Source organism: Hemitrygon akajei, chromosome 7 (genome assembly GCF_048418815.1).
Source record: "Hemitrygon akajei chromosome 7, sHemAka1.3, whole genome shotgun sequence".
NCBI classification, from domain to species: Eukaryota; Metazoa; Chordata; class Chondrichthyes; order Myliobatiformes; family Dasyatidae; genus Hemitrygon; species Hemitrygon akajei.
Genome location: NC_133130.1, coordinates 71,854,448 through 71,872,990, shown reverse-complemented (window position 1 = coordinate 71,872,990; position 18,543 = coordinate 71,854,448). Strand labels below are relative to the sequence as shown.

Genomic DNA, 18,543 nt, shown 5'->3' with positions numbered 1-18,543 from the left:
ATTTCAGCTTAAATTATTCTGGCTAACAGTGATACTGAGTAAATATCTGTAAGTAGCTGGGACAGAGTTAATGTGAGAGCATTGTCTGTTAAGAACCAACAACGTGCTTGCTTTATGATCCATATTTTCCAAGAAAAGATGCATTTTCCAAGACTACAACTATGCAACAAAATATAGATGCCAACTCTAGAGATTCCTAAATAGGCATTGAACCCGTGAACACTACCTCATTTTAAAAAATATATCATTTCTGTTTTTACATGACTTTTAATTTATTCAATATACATATAGTGTAATTGATTTACTTATTTTTCTTCTGTATTATGTATTGCATTGAACTACTGCTTCTAAGTTAACAAATTTCACGACACATGCTGGTGATAATAAACCTGAATACTGATTCTGACTTGATCCTGTAACAGTCAATGGTAGGTGAAATGTCATCTTTAAGAAACCACAATCAGAGAGCAAATTTCAAAAGTTTATCCAATAAAATAAATGCAAATGCCATTGATAGAACAAGAAAGTGGTTTACAGCATGTACTGTGGTTGGATAGAAGCCTTGGGGCACAAAATGTAAAATGTGTTGATTGCAAGCACTGGAATTTTGTTGTGATTGTGTCCCATAGGATGCCTTCTAAACAATCACCTTTTTTTTCTGTAGCAAAGCCAAGACCAACAAGAAATGTTCAGTTTCAATAGATGCTCTCTTTTCCTTTATTTCTTTTAACTTTTAAAAAACATTCTAATCACTGTGAAAGAGTGAACAGCAGTTTGCATTACATTACTTAAGAACAATGAATCCATTTTCTATCCATTAATTCCTTTAACAATGGGCACATGACTTATAGAATTTAAAGCATTTGATACTTCTCTCCCCCAATGAAAGCTAATCAAATTGAAATTGTAAAAGGTAAAGGAAGGCAAGTATTTACCCTCTGGTTATATGCAGTCTTTGCCAACAATTTTCTTTACATTCCAGGCACTCCTGCAAGTTATACTGAGGTAGAAGGTTCTGTAATTCCATTGATTATAGAGAGTTTATAGCACAGAAACAGGTCATTCAGTCAGCCTGTTTGCCCTTGAATGTTCCAAATTATTTGTATGAACTACTTCATATGGTAGCATGATATGCATTCTGACAACTAGCTGGATTAAAAAAAAGTTCCACTGGAATTCCTGGTTGAATATATTTTTAGCAACCTTTATTGATGGCTTTCAATTCTGGTCTTTCCTGGTAATGGAAGCATTCATCTCCAAGTTACTAAAATCAAACCCCTTTATTATCTTAAAAATCTCTTCAGCTCATTCCAAAGCCTTCTCTTAGTTAGATACAAAAGCCTGCCAATTCAATCTTTTAGAAATTCAAAATTTCTATTTGTACAGAGGACTAACTCAGAACTCCGCATTATGTACACTTAAAAAAAATCACTATGTAGTGGTCCCTCCTGATCAAGAATGATTTATGATATATTTTAGTTTTTAATGCGTGCTGCAGAGTAGCGACTGTGAACTGCAGCAACAAGGACATTTATAACACAATAACAAAACTATAAGATATAGGAGCAGAATTAGGCCATTCAGTCTGCTCCACCATTTCATCATGGCTGATCCAATTTTCCTCTCAGTCCCACTCTCCTGCCTTCTCCCCATAACCCTTCATACCTTTTCTTTTCTCTCCATTTAGAAAATAGTCAATCCTTTCATTTCCTCTACCAAAGTGCAAGACCATACCCTTCCCGATACTGTATTCCATCTGACATTTATTTTCCCATTCTCCTACCTAAGCCCTTCTGTAGCCACTCTACTTCCTCAAAACTACCTACCCCTCTACTTATCTTCATATCTGCAAACTTTGCACAAAACTACCAATACCATCATTGAAATCATTGACATATAATGTAAAAAGAATCAGTCCCAATAGACCCACTGTAGAACACTGCTAGTCACTGGTAGCCAGTCAGAAAAGGGTCCCTTTATTGCCACTCTTTGCCTCCTGCCAATCAGCCACTGCTTTATCCATGCTAGAATCTTTCCTGTAATATCATGGGCTCATAAGCTTGTTAAGCGGCCTCATGTGTGGCACCTTGTCAAAGGCCTTCTGAAAATCCAAGTACACAACATCAACCAATTCTCCTTTCACTACCCTGCTTGATATTTCTTCAAAGAATTCCAACAGATTTGTCAGGCAAGATTTTCCCTTGAGGAAACCATGCTGACTATGGCCTATTTTATCATGTGTCTCCAAGTACCCTGACACCTCATCCTTAAGAATTGACCCCAACATCTTCACAACCACTGAGGCCAGACTAACTGGCCTATACTTTCTTTTCTTCTGCCTCTCATCCCTTCTTGAAGAACGGAATAACAGTTGCAATTTTCCAGTCTTCCGGAACCATTCCAGAATCTAGTGATTCTTGAAAGATCATTACTAATGCCTCCACGATCTCTTCAGCCACCCCTTTCAGAACCCTGGGGTGTACACCATCTGTTCCAGGTGACTTATCTACCTTCAGACCTTTCAGTTTCTAAAGGACCTTTCTCACACACTTCATGATCCCCTGAGAGCTGGAACTTCCACCATACTGCCAGTGTCTTCCACAGTGAAGAATGATGCAAAATTCTTTCTTAGTTCATCCGCTATTTCATTCTCTCCCCCCCCCCATTATTACCTCTCCTGCATCGTTTCCCAACACTCTTGCTTCTCTTTTCCACTTTATGTATCTGAAGAAACTTTTGGTATCCTCTTTAATATTATTAGCTAGCTTACTTTTATATTCCATCTTAACCTTCTTAATCACTTTTTAGTTGCCTTCTGTTGGTTTTTAAAAGCTTCCCAATCCTCTAACTTCCCACTAATTTTTGCTCTATTGTATGCCCTCTCTTTGGTTTTTATGTTGGCTTTGACTTCTCTTGTTAGCCATGGTTATGTCATTTTGAATGGGGTTACCAGTGATCTAAAGGCTCTTTTCAACCACAAAAAGAGAGCCTTTAGATCAGGAGATAGGGCGGAATTGAAACATACAGAGGGAGCTAAAGGAGTAGATCAAGGTAGCTAAAGAGGAATACAGGCGAGAGCTGGAGAACAAACTTGGACAGAATAGCACATGGGAGATGTGAAGAGGCATGAAGAACATCACTGGCTTCAATCAGCCTAGCTATAGAGCCTCGGAATGCAGCCATGAATGGGTTAATGAGTTAAACCAATTCTTCAATAGGTTTGACAATTGCCCTGTTGTTCACACCCTCCTCAGCACACTTGTCCAGGTACCGAGGCACCCAATGCGACCTCCCTGCTTCATCCTCCAGTTCAACAAGTGGATGAACAACAGACTACCATTGTCTACATCCCCTCCTTGCCCTGCACCTACCATCCACACCTCCACGTACCAACTGCTATTGCCCCAATCTTCACCTCCGCCAGCCCCCACCTTCCACCAACTCCCTAGTACCCCAGAAGGGCCAACTGAAAATCTTGAATAACTACCATCCAGTGGTCCCAACCTCACACATCATGAAAACCCTACAGAGGGTGGTCCTGGCTCACCTCCTACCCCTTGTCAGATCAGCCGTCGATCCCCTGCAGTTTGCCTACCAGGAACACATTGAAGTCGATGAGACTGTCATCTACCTGCTGAACAGAGCCTACTCCCATTTGGCAGGGCAGCACTGTGAGGATCATTGTTTTTGATTTCTCTAGTGCCTTCAATACCATACAGCCTGTACTGCTGGGGAAAACCTCTGGTCAATGCAGGTTGGCACCCCCATTGTATCTTGGATAATGGACTACCTGACTGGCAGACCACAGTTTGTGCAGCTTCAGAGCTGTGTGTCAGACATGGCTATAAGCAGCACTGCTGCTCCATGGGGGATTGTATTGGCTCCCTTCCTCTTTACCCTTGATACCTTGGAGTTTAGATACAACACTGAGTCATGTCATCTGCAGAAATTCTCTGATGACTCAGTAACTATTGGGTGTATAAAGGGAGGACAGGAGGATGAAGACAGGGCCCTGGTGGAGGACTTTGTCAAATGGTGCAAGTTCAACATCAGTAAGACAAAGGAGATGGTGATGGACATTAGGAAGATGAAGTCTGACTGCTCCCTGTTACTATTGCTGTGGAGGATGTGGATGTGCTGAGGACCTACAAGCATCTGGGGGGTGCACCTGGATGATGGACTTGAATGAAGCACCAACACAGAGGCTGTGTACAAGAAGGGCCAGAGGCACCTCTACTCCCTGAGGAGACCTGGAGTATGCAAGCCTCTTGTTTGCATGTTCTACCAGTCTGTTGTCACCAGTACAATCTTCTATGTGGTGGTGTGCTGAGGCAATGGCATCAATGCAGATGATGCCAACAGGCAAAATAAACTGATTAGAAAGGCAATCTCTGCTATAGGAGTTAAACTGGACAGGCTGGAAGCTGTGGTAGAACAAAGGACCCTACGGAAAATCCTAGCAATTCTGGACAACGTTTCTCACCCTCTGCATGCCACCTTGGCTGAACTGAGGAGCACTTTTAGTAAGAGACTAAGATAACTACGCTGCTTCAAATAGCGATATATACCCTCAGCAGTGTCTCTATAATGAGTCAGCCTATAGGTGGGGAAGTGATGACCTCCTCCTGTTAAGACTGTTCCAGGTAACTTTTTTTTTTATTCTTTCTTACTTCTCTTCTATTATTTGTACATTTGTATATCTGTGCACTGTAATGCTTCTGTGACACTGTAATTTCCTTTGGGATTAATAAAGTGTCTATCTTTCCTTTAGAATACTACTTCCTCTTTGGGATGTATATATCGTGCACCTTCCAAATTGCTTCCAGAAACTCCAGCCATTGCTGCTCTAGTAACATCCCTGCCAGTGTTCTTTTCCAATCAATTCTGGCCAACTCCTCTCTTACGCCTCCGCAATTGCCTTTACTCCACTGTAATACTGATGTATCTGACTTTAGCTTCTCCTTCTCAAATTTCAAGGTGAATTCGATCACATTATTATTAGTTGCTCCCAAAAGTTCTTTTATCTTTAGCTCTCTAATCTATTCTGGTTCATGGCACAACTCCCAATCCAAATTAGCTGATCCTATAGTGGGCTTAGCCAAAAGCTGCTCTAAAAAGTCATCTCGTAAACAGTCTAGAAATTACCCCCTCCTGGAATCCACCACCAACCTGATTTTCCCCATCTTCCTGCATATTGAAATTCCCCAAGATTTTGGTATGCATTTTCTATCTTCCATTTTAATCTGTAGGCCATATTTTTACTACTGTTTGCAGGTCTGTATACCCTTGCAGTTTCTTAGCTCTATCCACAATGATTCAACACCTTCCAACCTTATGTCAACTCTTTCAAATTATTTGATCTGAATTTTTTTTACCAACTGAGCAATGCCACCCCCTCTGCCTTCCTGCCTGTTCTTTTGATACAATGTGTATCCTTGGATAGTAAGCTCCCAGCTTATAATCTTCTTTCAGTCATGATACAGTGATGCCTACAACATTTTTCATGCCAATCTGTAACTGTGCTACAAGTTCACCTACTTTATTCCATATACTGCATGCATTCACATTCAGTCCTGTATTCACCCTTTTCGATTTTGTCTGCCTTTTACGTTGTAATTCATCCTGTGACTGCAGTTTTGCCCTATCAACAGCCTCTCTTCATTACAAGCTGCCTCTTTTTGTGAAGCAGCTATCTCATCTTCAGCACTATTTTCTGCCTTTCCTACAATACCTCTTGCATTGAAACATAGGCAGCTCAGAATACTAGTTTCACCATGCTCAACCTTTTGATTCCAAACTTTGGCTGAGGTTTTACCAACATCTACGTCCACAACCTCTCCACTAACTGTTCTAGCACTCTGATTTCCATCCCCCTGCAGCTCTAGTTTAAACCCCACCATGCAGCATTAACAAACCTTCCTGCTAGGATATTAGTCCCCCTTCCAGTTCAGCTACAAACCGTCCCTTCTGTACAGGCCCCACCTTCTGTGGACGAGAGCCCAATGATCCAAAAGTCCTCCCTCCTACACCAGCTTTTTAGCCACATATTAAATTATAATCTTCCTAGTTCTGGCCTCACTAGCATGTGGCACAGGTAGCAATACTGAGATCACAACCCTAGAGGTCCTGTCTTTAAGCTAGCCCCGACCTCCCTGAATTCCCTATGCAGAACCTTGTCATTCGTCCTACCCACCCTACACATTGGCACGACTTTTGGCTGTTCATCCTCCCACTTAAGAATGCTGAACTCTTGATCCAAGCTACCACCACAGCGTGCCTTTTCTTCCCCCTTACCTTCTGAGTCACAAAGGCAGACTCAGTGTAAGAGGCCCCACCACTTTGACTTTGCTCTGTTAGGTCACCTCCCCTCTTCCCCCACTGACAGTTTCTAAAGTGATATACCTGTTCTTGAAGAGGATGGCCATGGGGATACTCTGCATTGGCTCCTTCACCCCTTTCCTCTTCCCAAATGTCACCCAATCGCCTGTCCTGCACCTTGGGTGTAACCACCGCTCTATATGTCCTATCTATCATCCGTTCAGTCTCCCGAATGATCCGATATTCATCCAGTTCCAGCTCCAACTTCGCAACACAAATTGTTAGAAGCTGCAGCTGGATGCACTTCTCGCAGCTGTAGTCATCAGGGCAACTGGTGGTCTCCCTGCCTTCCCAAATCCTGCAACAGGAGCGTACCACTATCCTGCCTAGCATCTCCACTATCCTAGCTGAGCAGGCATAAAGGGAAGGAGAAAAACTTGAGCTTTTCTTTTCTTTTGTTTTCTCTGACGAAGCCTCTCTTCATGGAAGCCTCAAGATCACCATTCTATGTCCACACAGACAACAGCCGCTGTGCTTCCCCCAGCCTTTCTTTAATTTGCTCTTGCTAATCAATTGCAAATGCCAATTGGTTGCAGGTCAAAGATATTTTTGCTGCTGCCTTTAGTACTCGGGCAGTGGACCTAATTGAAGTCCCCTCCTCTCAAAACCTCTGATGCCTGGATTGGCTGCTGGTCAAAGCTCATTTTTTTATGCAAGCAACAAGGATATTCTATACATTCTGTTGCTGCCCTGCCCTGCCTGCCCTCCAGAATTTCTTGTAACAACATACAAAAAACAATGATCTATCATCAGAGATCCAGTACTTAAATAGCTGCTAAACTGTCAGCTTCCTGTGTTTTTTAGGGGCTAGAAATGTGTTGAGGTTCAAGAAGCTATAAGTTGAGATAGTTCTCTGCATCCTGAACAATAAAGAAGCACTTGCTTAATATCCTAGCTTTAGATTCAAACTGCATGCTTTATGAACAAACATTGCTTGAAAACAGCTTCAAATATTTAGTCACTTTACTTCTTCCACACTCCACATTTTCACTCCTGCCACAACTGCACATAAATTCAACATCCCACAGCATCCTAATTGCAGATAAAACTAGAAAAGAAATAAAACACAGCAGTCTCACAGATTACTGTGCCTTCTAAAACAACCCAAAATGCCTACTAATCTGTCTGCAGCCCAAGAATTAGACTCCTCAGCCAAAATATATCAGAGGTCAACCTTGATCAGGAGGGATAACTGCTGACCTATAAACGTACTAATACTGTATGTATATAAAGCCATTGCCTCTTTACCCCATCTTTCCAAATAAATGAAACCCTGCCATGTTCAATTTCTAGCTCTGGCTTTTCTGTTGCCACATGTCAGTGGCCTTAACCAGACATCAGCTTTGTTTTTCTCTTCACCGCTGCCATCCGACCCCTTATGAAATCTCCAGTATTTTCAAACACCAGGGAGATAACACAATCATTGTTGCAGTGGCAGAGACTGTGTATCACCCATTACAGAATTTCTAATCAGCATCATATTTCTATTGTGTTTTTCCACCTTTTGGATGGTCTTCTATTTCAAAGATCAATTCCATGATCTGCTTTTCCTTGGTTCCAGCTGCATTCTTTTTCTGTAACATCATCTGTATCAAGAATATCCTGTTAAACAGGGGTAATGTGCACGCAAACTTTTTATTCCTGGTTCACAATACCCTAGTCCTTGACAGTCACATTTTTGCTCATAAACCTACATTTCTCTTTGAATATAACTGTCCACTAAATTAAAGACTACCCAAATATTGCTCCAAATTCAGCTTAACTGTTCTCTGCCACTGTAACTGACCAAGTAAGATTATCTCTATACACTTTCAATCAGAGGCAGCCCCTTGCTTTCAAACAAACAAGTTCAAAAGAATTGTCAAGGCCTAATTATCAAGGTTTTATACTCAATCTCTAGTTACAGTGAGACTCAAAGTAATGAGATTTTTTGAAAGCAATCTTCCATAGTTTGCTTTATAATACTTTCACTGATATTACACATGGATTTTTCTGTACAGTTTAACATGTTACTCAGTGTAGTATAGATTACAGGCAGAGTCAAACTATTTCCCTCTACAAGTTCAAGATCAATTCCATTGTAACACTAACTGTGCTTCCCCAACACCTCCTCCTCCACCAGTGTCAATGAAAACATTGCTAAGGTTTGGACTTCATCTTTCATAAATTAAAACAGAAAATACTGAAAGCCTTCAGCAGGTCAAGCGGCACCAGTGGAAAGGAAATTAGAATTAGCCTCTCAGGTTGAAGACTCTTCATAAGAATTGTTTTGATTCCAGCAAAGGCAGTATTTTAATATTTTCGCTTCATTCTCCAGTGGAGTCTAGTTTCAAACCTATGCTATCCACATTAAATGATAATGTACTCAATTGCCATTCAATAACAAATAAATTTCAAGGATCCTGTTGCCTAAAGGAATAAAATGGTTCTCATTTAAATAAAAATAAAATAACCCAAATTTTACAGTGTCACAAAAACCAACACAATTTATGAGGAATACTTCAAACAAAATTATGAATTATATTTAAAGAAAGACAAATACAGAAGTGTAATTTCAGTATGCGGTACAATGACATGGATTTATACATCACCTCAGCATAAGACCCATCCGAAAGCTCTTCATATTAACATAATCAAGCAAAAATGATGCAGAGCCATAACAAATGGTGGCATCTATAACCTTTGGATCTATCACCATTTTACCACACATTGACTGAAATTCTCATTCATTTATGAAAAATTAATAAAATAGTTTTACAAGATTAAAAAAAAATCAAAAAAAGCCCCTCAACTGCAAAATGTGTACTTCTGCAAAACATTTGCCCTATTAAACATATTGGTCTGGATTTTGAATTGTCATGGGTGGTAGCTTCCTTATGGTCACCACTGTTCAGCATCTTTGTTTTCCACATACGCACGCTGCAACTCAAGACAGAGACCTGGAGGTTGAATATCCACACAACTGACCTCTTGCTTACCTCACCATTTGAGCCCAAATAGCAGCTGTAGAGCCAAACATCTTACCACCATCTGCAATAAGATCTGGCAGACATGTGAATGGCCGACACCTTGGACTTAGTCATTGATTATTGTGCTTACCAAGAAAGACGATCTCCACCTTTGCCAGAATTACCGTACCATCAGTTTGATCAGCCATGTAAGCAAGGTAATGCTCAGAATTATCTTGAACAGACTGAGACCTCGGGCAGAAGACATCATTGCCAAGGAACAAGCAGGCTTCCGTAAGAGCAGAAGCACCACTGAGCAGATTTTCAACCTGCACCCTTCTTCAGCACCAGAGAGAGTTCTACCACGCCTTCACAGACTTCAAGAAGGCGTTTCACAGAATCTGGCATGATGCCTTATGGGCCACCATGAAGAAATTCAACATGGGGCAGAAGCTGATTCATACAATTCATCGACTTTACACCAAGGCAACCTGTGCAGTACTCCCTCAAGGCACCATCATGGAGTGGTTTCATAGCTCTGCAGGAGTCTGTTAGGGCTGCCTCCTCTCCCCCACTCTCTTCAACGTCTTCCTGGAACGGATCATGAGTGATGCCCTTGAAGATCATGTGGGCACAGTCAGCATCGGAGGGAGGAACATCACAAACCTAAGACTTACTGACGACATTGATGGACTTGCAGGAAAAGAGGACAAACTGGCCAACCTGGTCAGCCATCTTGACAGGGCCTCCACAAAGTTTGGAATGGAAATAAGTGCCAAGAAAACCAAGCTCATGGCAAATGCCAACGGTGCCATCACAACAGACATCTCAGTCCATGGTCAGCAACTTGAGACAATGCAGCAGTTCAAATACCTGGGGGCAATCATCAGTGATGATGGATCAAGACTAGAAGTCCTGGTGAGAACCGCACAGACAATGACTGCACTATCCAAACTCAAGACAATATAGAGGGGCAGCAACATCACTATGAAGTACAAGATCAGACTCCTGCATGCATTGGTATTCTCCATCTTCCTGTACGCATGCGAGACATGGACCCTCACAGCAGAGCTACAGAGGAAGATACAGGCATTGGAAATGAGATGCTATCGCAACATCTTGGGCATCTCATACTTGGACCACATCACAAACGAGCAAGTCCACAAGACCATCCAGCACCACATTGGCCCCCATGAAGACCTTCTCACAACGGTGAGGAAAAGAAAGCTGAGATGGTACGGTCATGTAACAAGATCCAGTGGCCTTGTAAAGACCATTCTACAAGGAACTGTGGAGGGGAAAAGAAGGAGAGGTAGACAGAGAAAAGATGGACGGACAACATTAAAGAATGGACAGGGAAAACATTTGTGGTGACCCAGGCTCTGGCACATAACCATGACAGATGGAACAGACTGATGCAAAGCTTGACATGATGGTGCCCCGACGACTCCACCAGGAGATAAGGGTGCAAGGCAAGCAGCTCTAAAATAGATCTGGCTCCTTGGCTTTTTGCCACGGATAGTTGGCAGTCAAGGAACTTTACAAAAATAGTTTACCTAAATCTTATTTCACCTGAGTCATAGATCTGCACAACATTGAAACAGACTCACCAATGGGGCTAACCTTTTTGTCAATCCACATTAATTTTACTTGTCTCCATTTTGCCTGTTTTCATGTCTGTCTAAATCCTCTTAAACATCATAGCTGTATCTGATTCCTAACCATTCTCTGTATTAAAAAACCCCCAAAGCCTGTGTAAAATTCTGATCTCTCTCCTTAAACTGTGTCTTTCTGTTCTTGTTACCCCTACCATGGAAAAAAGATCATCCTTTCCAAGCCCCTTATTATTTCATATACTTCGACCAGCTCACCCCTTGACTTTCTTTTCTCCAGCCTATCTAATATCTCACCATAATTAATGTCCTCTAAACAATATCCTAGTGAACTCAGCACAATCACATCTTTTCTATAGCGTGACCAGAATTACAAACAATACTTTTTGTACTGTCTGCTGTTGTCCAATCTCTTTCTGTCTACTTCCGTGCCCTCCATAATATTGATAGCTCCCAGTTCCTTGGTTCCAAACACCTTATCTTTTTATACATCTTCTCTCTATATACTTCTAACACCATCAGGAATTTCCTTGGGCAATCTGCTTCTTTCTGGAGAAAAGAAGCTAAACCAAACCTTTGCACTAACTCTCATCTGCCTGGTAGAACTCATTCTCGCCCTCAGCAACTTTTCTTTAGATTCCTCTCACTTTCTACAGATCAAAGGTATAGTCATGGTTACTTGTTTGGGCTCAAGCTATGCCTGTCCTTGTTGGGGACGAGGAATAGTCCTTAATCAAAACTTACCCTGGCACCCCTCCCCAACTCTTTCTTTTATATTGACAACTGCTTTGGTCCTGCTTCCTGCACTAATGAGGAAAATGTCAAGTTTTCACCTTCTCTACCAGTTTCTAACATGTCCTCGACTTCACATGGAATTTCTCTGACACTGTTCCTATTAGAAGACAAACCATCTGCTGATATGTACTATAAACCCACTGATTCCCACAGTTACGTTGAGTACCTCTGCTTCCACCCCGCTCTGGTAAGGATGCCATCCATTTTCTCAAGTCTGCCATCTCAAGATAAGATTTTCTGCTCTCAGACTTCTGAATGTCCTCCTCCTTCTGTAAACACACACTTCCTCCATTTCTTAGATGTTTACTCTCATGTTCCCTCTCCTCCAACAGAACAGAGATAGACTTCCCTAGGTCCTTACTTTTCACTTCACTAGCCTCCACATCTAGTATATCATCCTTCACCATTTCTGTAAGCTTCAACAGGATCTAATCAACAGTCATGCATTCCCCTCAGAGATAACACTGTGATAACCTGTGCTTTCCACCTATCTACCACCATCACTTGTGTTTTCAACACAACACCTGTGTTTTCACATCCTCCTCACCACCATCCCTTCCAAGCGAGACAGCAATTCCTGTGACTTACTCCAATCAGGTCTATTGCATTTAGTGTTTACAATGAGGTCTCCTCAACATCAGTGAGACCAAGCAAAAGGAATCGTTTGGAGAGTAGGTACACTCTACACTGGCAACAGCTAGCTTGAGCTTCTGGCTGCATGTCAGAATCAGAGTAATAAAACACAGAAGCAGGTCCTTTAGCTCTACTGGTTCATGCCAGCCTCAGCATCCTTCCTGCTGGTACCTGTTCACCACACTCACTCCATAAACCTCCAAGCCCCTCCACTCTATGTACTTATTCAAACGTCTCTTAAATATTGCAATTACAACTGCTATGATCACTTCCTCTAGCAGCTCACTCCCCCGCCATGTTGAGAAGTTACCTTCCATGTCTCTTTGAAATTCATCCTCTCTTCTATCTGTGCCCTCTAGCTTTAGACTCCCCATCACAAGGGAAAATGTAATTTCAACTCCTCCTCCCATTCCCACACCAACATTCTGTCCTTGGCCACCTCCACATCAAGAAAGAGGCCAAACACAAACTAGAAGAACAACAACTCATATGGCATTTGAGTAGCCTATACTCAATGGCATTTTTTAAACTTTATAATATCAGATTTTAAACTTTTCAACTTCTGATAACACTACTTTCTTTTCCAATTCCCACCACCCAATTGTTCACCATTTCAATCCTGCCACCCCTCCTTCAACTGGCTCCATGCACCCATCATTCCTTACCTAGTTCTACCTAACAAGCTTTTTCATGTTTCAGCCTTTCTCCACACTTCTATATATTGGATATTTTTCATGTTCCCTTTCATCCCCAAGCCCTGTTGAAGGATCTCAACCTTCTTCACTTCCACAGACTTGCTGAACTCCACAGACTCGACCTGTTGAATTTTGCTCCAATTTTTATGAAGTTGCAACATATCATGCTAACTCTTAAATTCTAAACAATTCTTATACTTTAATTTTTAATTATCTTAAAATATTAAAATTTTCAAAACAGGCCTTCAACAGCAGCAGTATCAAAGGGCGTAAGGACAGGCTAAAGGGCAGGCACTCATTCTCCAACAAATTAATTCTAGGACCACAGAGTAGAGGCTTCCCACATGGCCCATCCCATGATGCATCAGCAGGAAAGTGCAGCTGTGGGTTTGCATGGGATTGCTAATGCACATCCAGCATTTCATGACAAAATAATACACTACCTTCCATATCAGGTTCATCATCTGGGTCTCCAAATGGGTTTGATCCCTGGGCATCAACATCTTCGAATGGATTAAGTCCTGTGACAACTGGGTCTTCTTCTGAAAAGTTGAGTTTATTGATAAGTTCTGCAAAAGTGAGTGATAAATATTTATTTATCTTTTTCCATAGTTTTGTATCTGTGACAGTGAATAATAAATATAAATCAATAAATTATAAAACTGATCAGAAAGTCAAGAAATCAATGTTAAAACATTAAGTGTTTGATTTAAACAAAAATAATTCTTCAACAAATTCAAATTAGAATCCGCTGTACTCATTCAAAATTTTGAAATTGAACAAAGTGACTGGAACTCTTGTACTAAACAATGATTTTAGACCAAAAGGAAGTTTCATCATTACCCTCTACTCACAGCACAGCAAAAATTGTCTCTCTCACTTAAGCCCCTAAATTAAATTTCACATTACAATGCTGTAACTTTTAATCTCTTTCATTTAGACCGTACCTGAATTCTAACCTTTGAAGCACACATTTATCCAATATAGGCCCAGGGTAGGTATTTCAACATCAAATTACATCTCACCAATATCTGAAATGAACTCATAGCATGTCTACTTGTTTGCTGGACTCCATAAAGCCAGGTTACAGCTGTGTCACCATCAGCTCTGGAAGGCTGAATCTATAAGTTATCATTCCCATTAACTCACATTGATCTTATTTACCTTTGATATTTTTTGACATTGATCAAATACTATATTATAGTAAATTTACTTAGTTATTTGAGAATCAATGGCAGCAATCCCTTGTAAGAATTTTGAATTGGTACACATTGTCTTCATCAATTCTAAGCAGTAATACAGTTTTTAATTTTACCAACATGGTAAAATATCACATTGTGATATCATTTATAGATATCACAAAAAGCAAAAATAGTATACTGTCCAATGAAGGTTAATAATCATCTGAGGCTGAAAATACACAATGGACCATTCCTATCAAAGAAAACTTTACTTTTTTCATTCATCATAATCAATAATTCACAAGCAAATAACATGGTGGTATCAATTCAATGAGGCATTTTCAATTTTTGTTTGAATTGCATTAAGAGGCAAGAGCAACTCCAAACAATTTACACAATTTGTATTTTAGCCAAAATCCAGGTTAAATATCACAAATACACAGTTTTTGGACGATTGTGCCATGCTATCAAGGAACATGCAATTTGAATGAAAGGAGAATTTCATCTCTCATTTTCAACAAATGTCACTACCCACAAAGTAGTCAAACATCCATACTTTCACCATTGTACCAGAGGACTAAGCAGGCTTATAAAAATTTTGGGTCATATAGAGGGCTAGTCTAATTACTAATTGTCTCAACATATCATCTTCAGAAGAGACTATTGCAATGATAAGGGAACTCAACATTAAAATTGAGCATTTATAGTTATTTGGTACCAGTCAAAAGCACGATGGTTTCCCACTACTCTAAGGAATCCAACAAATCAAAAGATGCTTTTAGAGTTCATAGTGATAATTTTTATAACTTGTATACTAAATAATGCTGTTCTCCTAATTCCAGCTGTTTATGGAATACAACAATCACAGATGGTTACGTAGCAAAAAGCTAATGTGCTAGAGTGTAATAAAAGCATGAAATCCTGTCTGAATTATTGATCAAGTTTTAATTTTAAGGATAACAAAGAAAATCGATGAAGACAGGGTGGTAGACATGTGAAAGCATTTGACAAAGTCATGAGCAGATAGCTGGCGAAGAAATTTATAACAAATGGAATTCAAGGCAAGCTGGCTAATTGGAATCAAAAAAAGGCTTGGTAATGGAAGTCAGAGGTTATTGGTGGAAGTAGCATTTTCTGACTGGAAGACTGTGTCCAATAGTCTACCACAGAGATCAGCGTTGGGACCTTTGCCGATCGTGATACTTTTTTTTTAACAAAATGGATGCGAATGTAGAATCCACCATTTGTAGGTTCACAAGTGTTTTGGATAACAAGGTAAATTGTCCCAGACTATAGATCAGATGGAAAGTTGAACACTGCATTGGGTGAAGAAATTTAATCCCAATATGTGTAAGGTGATGTATTTTGGGAACTAAAATTGGGTAGGACATACACATTATCCGGTGGGGCATTAAGAAATGTTGATCAGCAGAGGGATCTTGGGAAATAAGTCCATTGTTTGATGAAGGTGATGACATAATTAGACATTGTGGTGAGAAGGCATATAGTGTGCTTGCCTTCATAGGTCAGGGCCCGGAATATAAAAGATAAGATGTTACATTAGACCACATTTGGAGTATTGTATTAAGTTCTGGTTGTCCCACTTTGGGAAGGAGGTGACTGCGTATGACAGAGTGCAGAGGAGTGTAGTAGGATATGGCCTGGATTGGAAGAGTTTAGTTGTAAAGAAAGATTTGGTTGGGTTGGTACATTTCACTTCCCTGAAATGAAGGGGACTGAGGGTTCACCTGATGTAGGTATAAAAGACATAGTATATATTTTCCCCATGGTAGTGACATCAGAAGGAGGATATAGTTTAAGGCAAGAGGAAGAAGTTTTAAAGGGAATTTGATAAGAAAGAATTTTGTACAGGAAGTTATTGATATCTGGAATTCAATGTCAAAGGAGGTGTTGGAGTCAGACATTGAAGAGGAATTTAGAAATACACTTAGGCAAGGAAGAGAGGTAGGAATATGGTGAGGGCAAATAGGATTGGTATGGATGGGTCAAAAGAATCGCATCATCCTGAATTTTGATGAAGAAAGAGATCAGTGTGAGATATTGGATTGAGGCAAGGAGTAACATCCATAATTATTCCATGAGTTGAATAAATCTGTAATAATCCACTGTCTGAGTATTATGAAATCCAGGTGATGCTTGCCATGCTGCTTATTCTCCTTCACTCTACAAGACTCCAGTTCCTGCATTTCCTTTGATGTTATTTGGTTCACTGAAATATTTATTATTTTATTGTGTAAAATCTATAAAAAAGGTTGGCATAATAATAACAATGACATATAAATTGTCCACAAAACCTGCCAGTCCAGCACAACCCAGGCCCAAAGTATGCCAGATTATCTGAGTTTTACCAGAAGTGTGCCAGGTTATCCAAGTTCCTGAACCTTTCCAGATAATTTATTTTCAGAAATAGGAAGGGAGTAATCATTCTATTGGGAATATTCTAACTCCAGGAGCAGATCAGGAGGCAGAAGTGGAAAAGTGAAAAAATAAGAGGTTTGTTGGCTCATGGGACTTCAACAATATTGATTGGCACCTCTTTACCACAAAAGGTTTGGATGCTGCGCAAAATATTAGGTGTGTCCAGGAAATATTCCAGACTCAGTATGTAGACAGGCCTACCAGAGGCGAGGTCATATTGGATTTGGTACTAGGCAATGAACCAAGGCAGGTGTTAAATCTCTCACTGGCAGAACATTTTGGAGACAGTGACCACAACTCCCTGACCTTCACCACAGTCTTGGACACAAAGAGCAGATGGTGTAAGAAAGTACTTAATTGGGGAGATCAAATTATGATGCTATTAGGCAGGAACTTGGGAGTGTAAAGAGAGAACAGATTTTCTCAGGGGAATGTTCAACTGAAATATACAGGTTATTTTGAGGAAGTACTTGCATGGGATTCTGGATAGGTTTGATCCATTGAGGCAGGGAAAGGATTGTAGAATGATGAAACCTTGGTTGACAGGAAATGTGAAATATCTATTCAAGAAGCAGAAAGATACTTACTTAAGGTTTAGGAAGCAAGGATCAGACAGGGATCTAGAGAGTTACAAGGTAGCCAGGAAGGAGCTGAAGAATGGACTGGGGTAAGCTAAAGGGGGAATGAGAAGGACTTGGTGAATAGGATTAAGGAAAACTTGCGTGTAAAACAGAAGGAGTGAGGGCAGGACTGATCAGGAACAGTAGAGGAAGCATGTGCCTGGAGTCAGAAGAGGTATGGGAGCTCCTTAATGAATAATTTGCCTCAATATTCAATACTAAGTGGGATCTTGACGTTTATGAGAACAGCTGAAAAAAGACTGATATGCTTGAACTATTTGATGTTAAGAAAAACTATGTGCTAGAAGTTCCCAATGCCCAACAGGATATACTCCAAGCAACAGAAGAGATAACTGTGTCTTTGGCGATGATCCTTATGTCTTCACTGACCACAAGGAGCAGTACCAGACGATTGGAGGTGGCAAGTGTTATTCCTTTGTTCATGGCCAGAATGAACTCCTGCCTAAGCAAGCACCTGGACCCAATCGCTACAACAGGTCTATAGTGAATGCAATCTCACTGGCTCTCCACTTAGCCTTGGATCACCTACATCAGGCTACAGTTTATTGATTACAGCTCAGCGTTCAACACAATATTACCCTCAGTACTAATCAACAAGCTTCACTACCTGGCCTCTGTACCTCCCTCTGCAACTGGATCCTTGACTTCCTTACTGGGAGACAACAGTCAGAGGAGATCAGAAATAACATCTCCTACAATCTGAGGATCAACACTGGTGCAATTCAAGGAAGTGTGCTTTGCTCAATACTCTACTCTATACCCACAACTGTGTAGTTAGGCACAGCTCAAACACCATTTGTAAATTTGTCAACAACAGAACTACTGTTGACAGAATCTCAGATGGCGACAAGGAGTTTTACAGGAAAGGGATTGATCAGCTGGTTGTGTGATGTTGCAACAACCACCTTGCACAACCTCAGTAAGAACAAGAAATTGATTGTGGACTTCAGGAAAGGGACTACAGGAAGCACACACCAGTCCTCATTAAGGGGTCAGATGTGGAAAGGGTGAACAGTTTCAAGATCCTGGGTTTCAACATTTTTGAAGACCTATTCGGGGCCCAACACATTGATGCAATTACAGAGAAGGCACAACAGCGGCTATATTTAATTAGGACTTTAAAGAGACTTGGTAAGTCATAAAAGAATCTCACAAATTTCTACAGATGTACCGCGGGGAGTATTCTAACTGGTTGCATTCTATGGATAGACCACTGCAAA

At 40.6% G+C, this 18,543-nt stretch overlaps 1 protein-coding gene across 4 annotated transcripts in view; it reads right to left on the bottom strand.

Annotated features, from left to right (window-relative positions):
- ehbp1 (EH domain binding protein 1) overlaps positions 1–18,543 on the bottom strand; it is a 389,918-nt gene that overhangs the window by 255,608 nt on the left and 115,767 nt on the right. For all 4 annotated transcript variants that reach the window (XM_073051179.1, XM_073051180.1, XM_073051181.1 and 1 more), the window contains one exon: positions 13,506–13,631. In XM_073051179.1, coding sequence (XP_072907280.1) covers positions 13,506–13,631 — 126 coding nt within the window. The remainder of the gene's footprint in view (positions 1–13,505; positions 13,632–18,543) is intronic.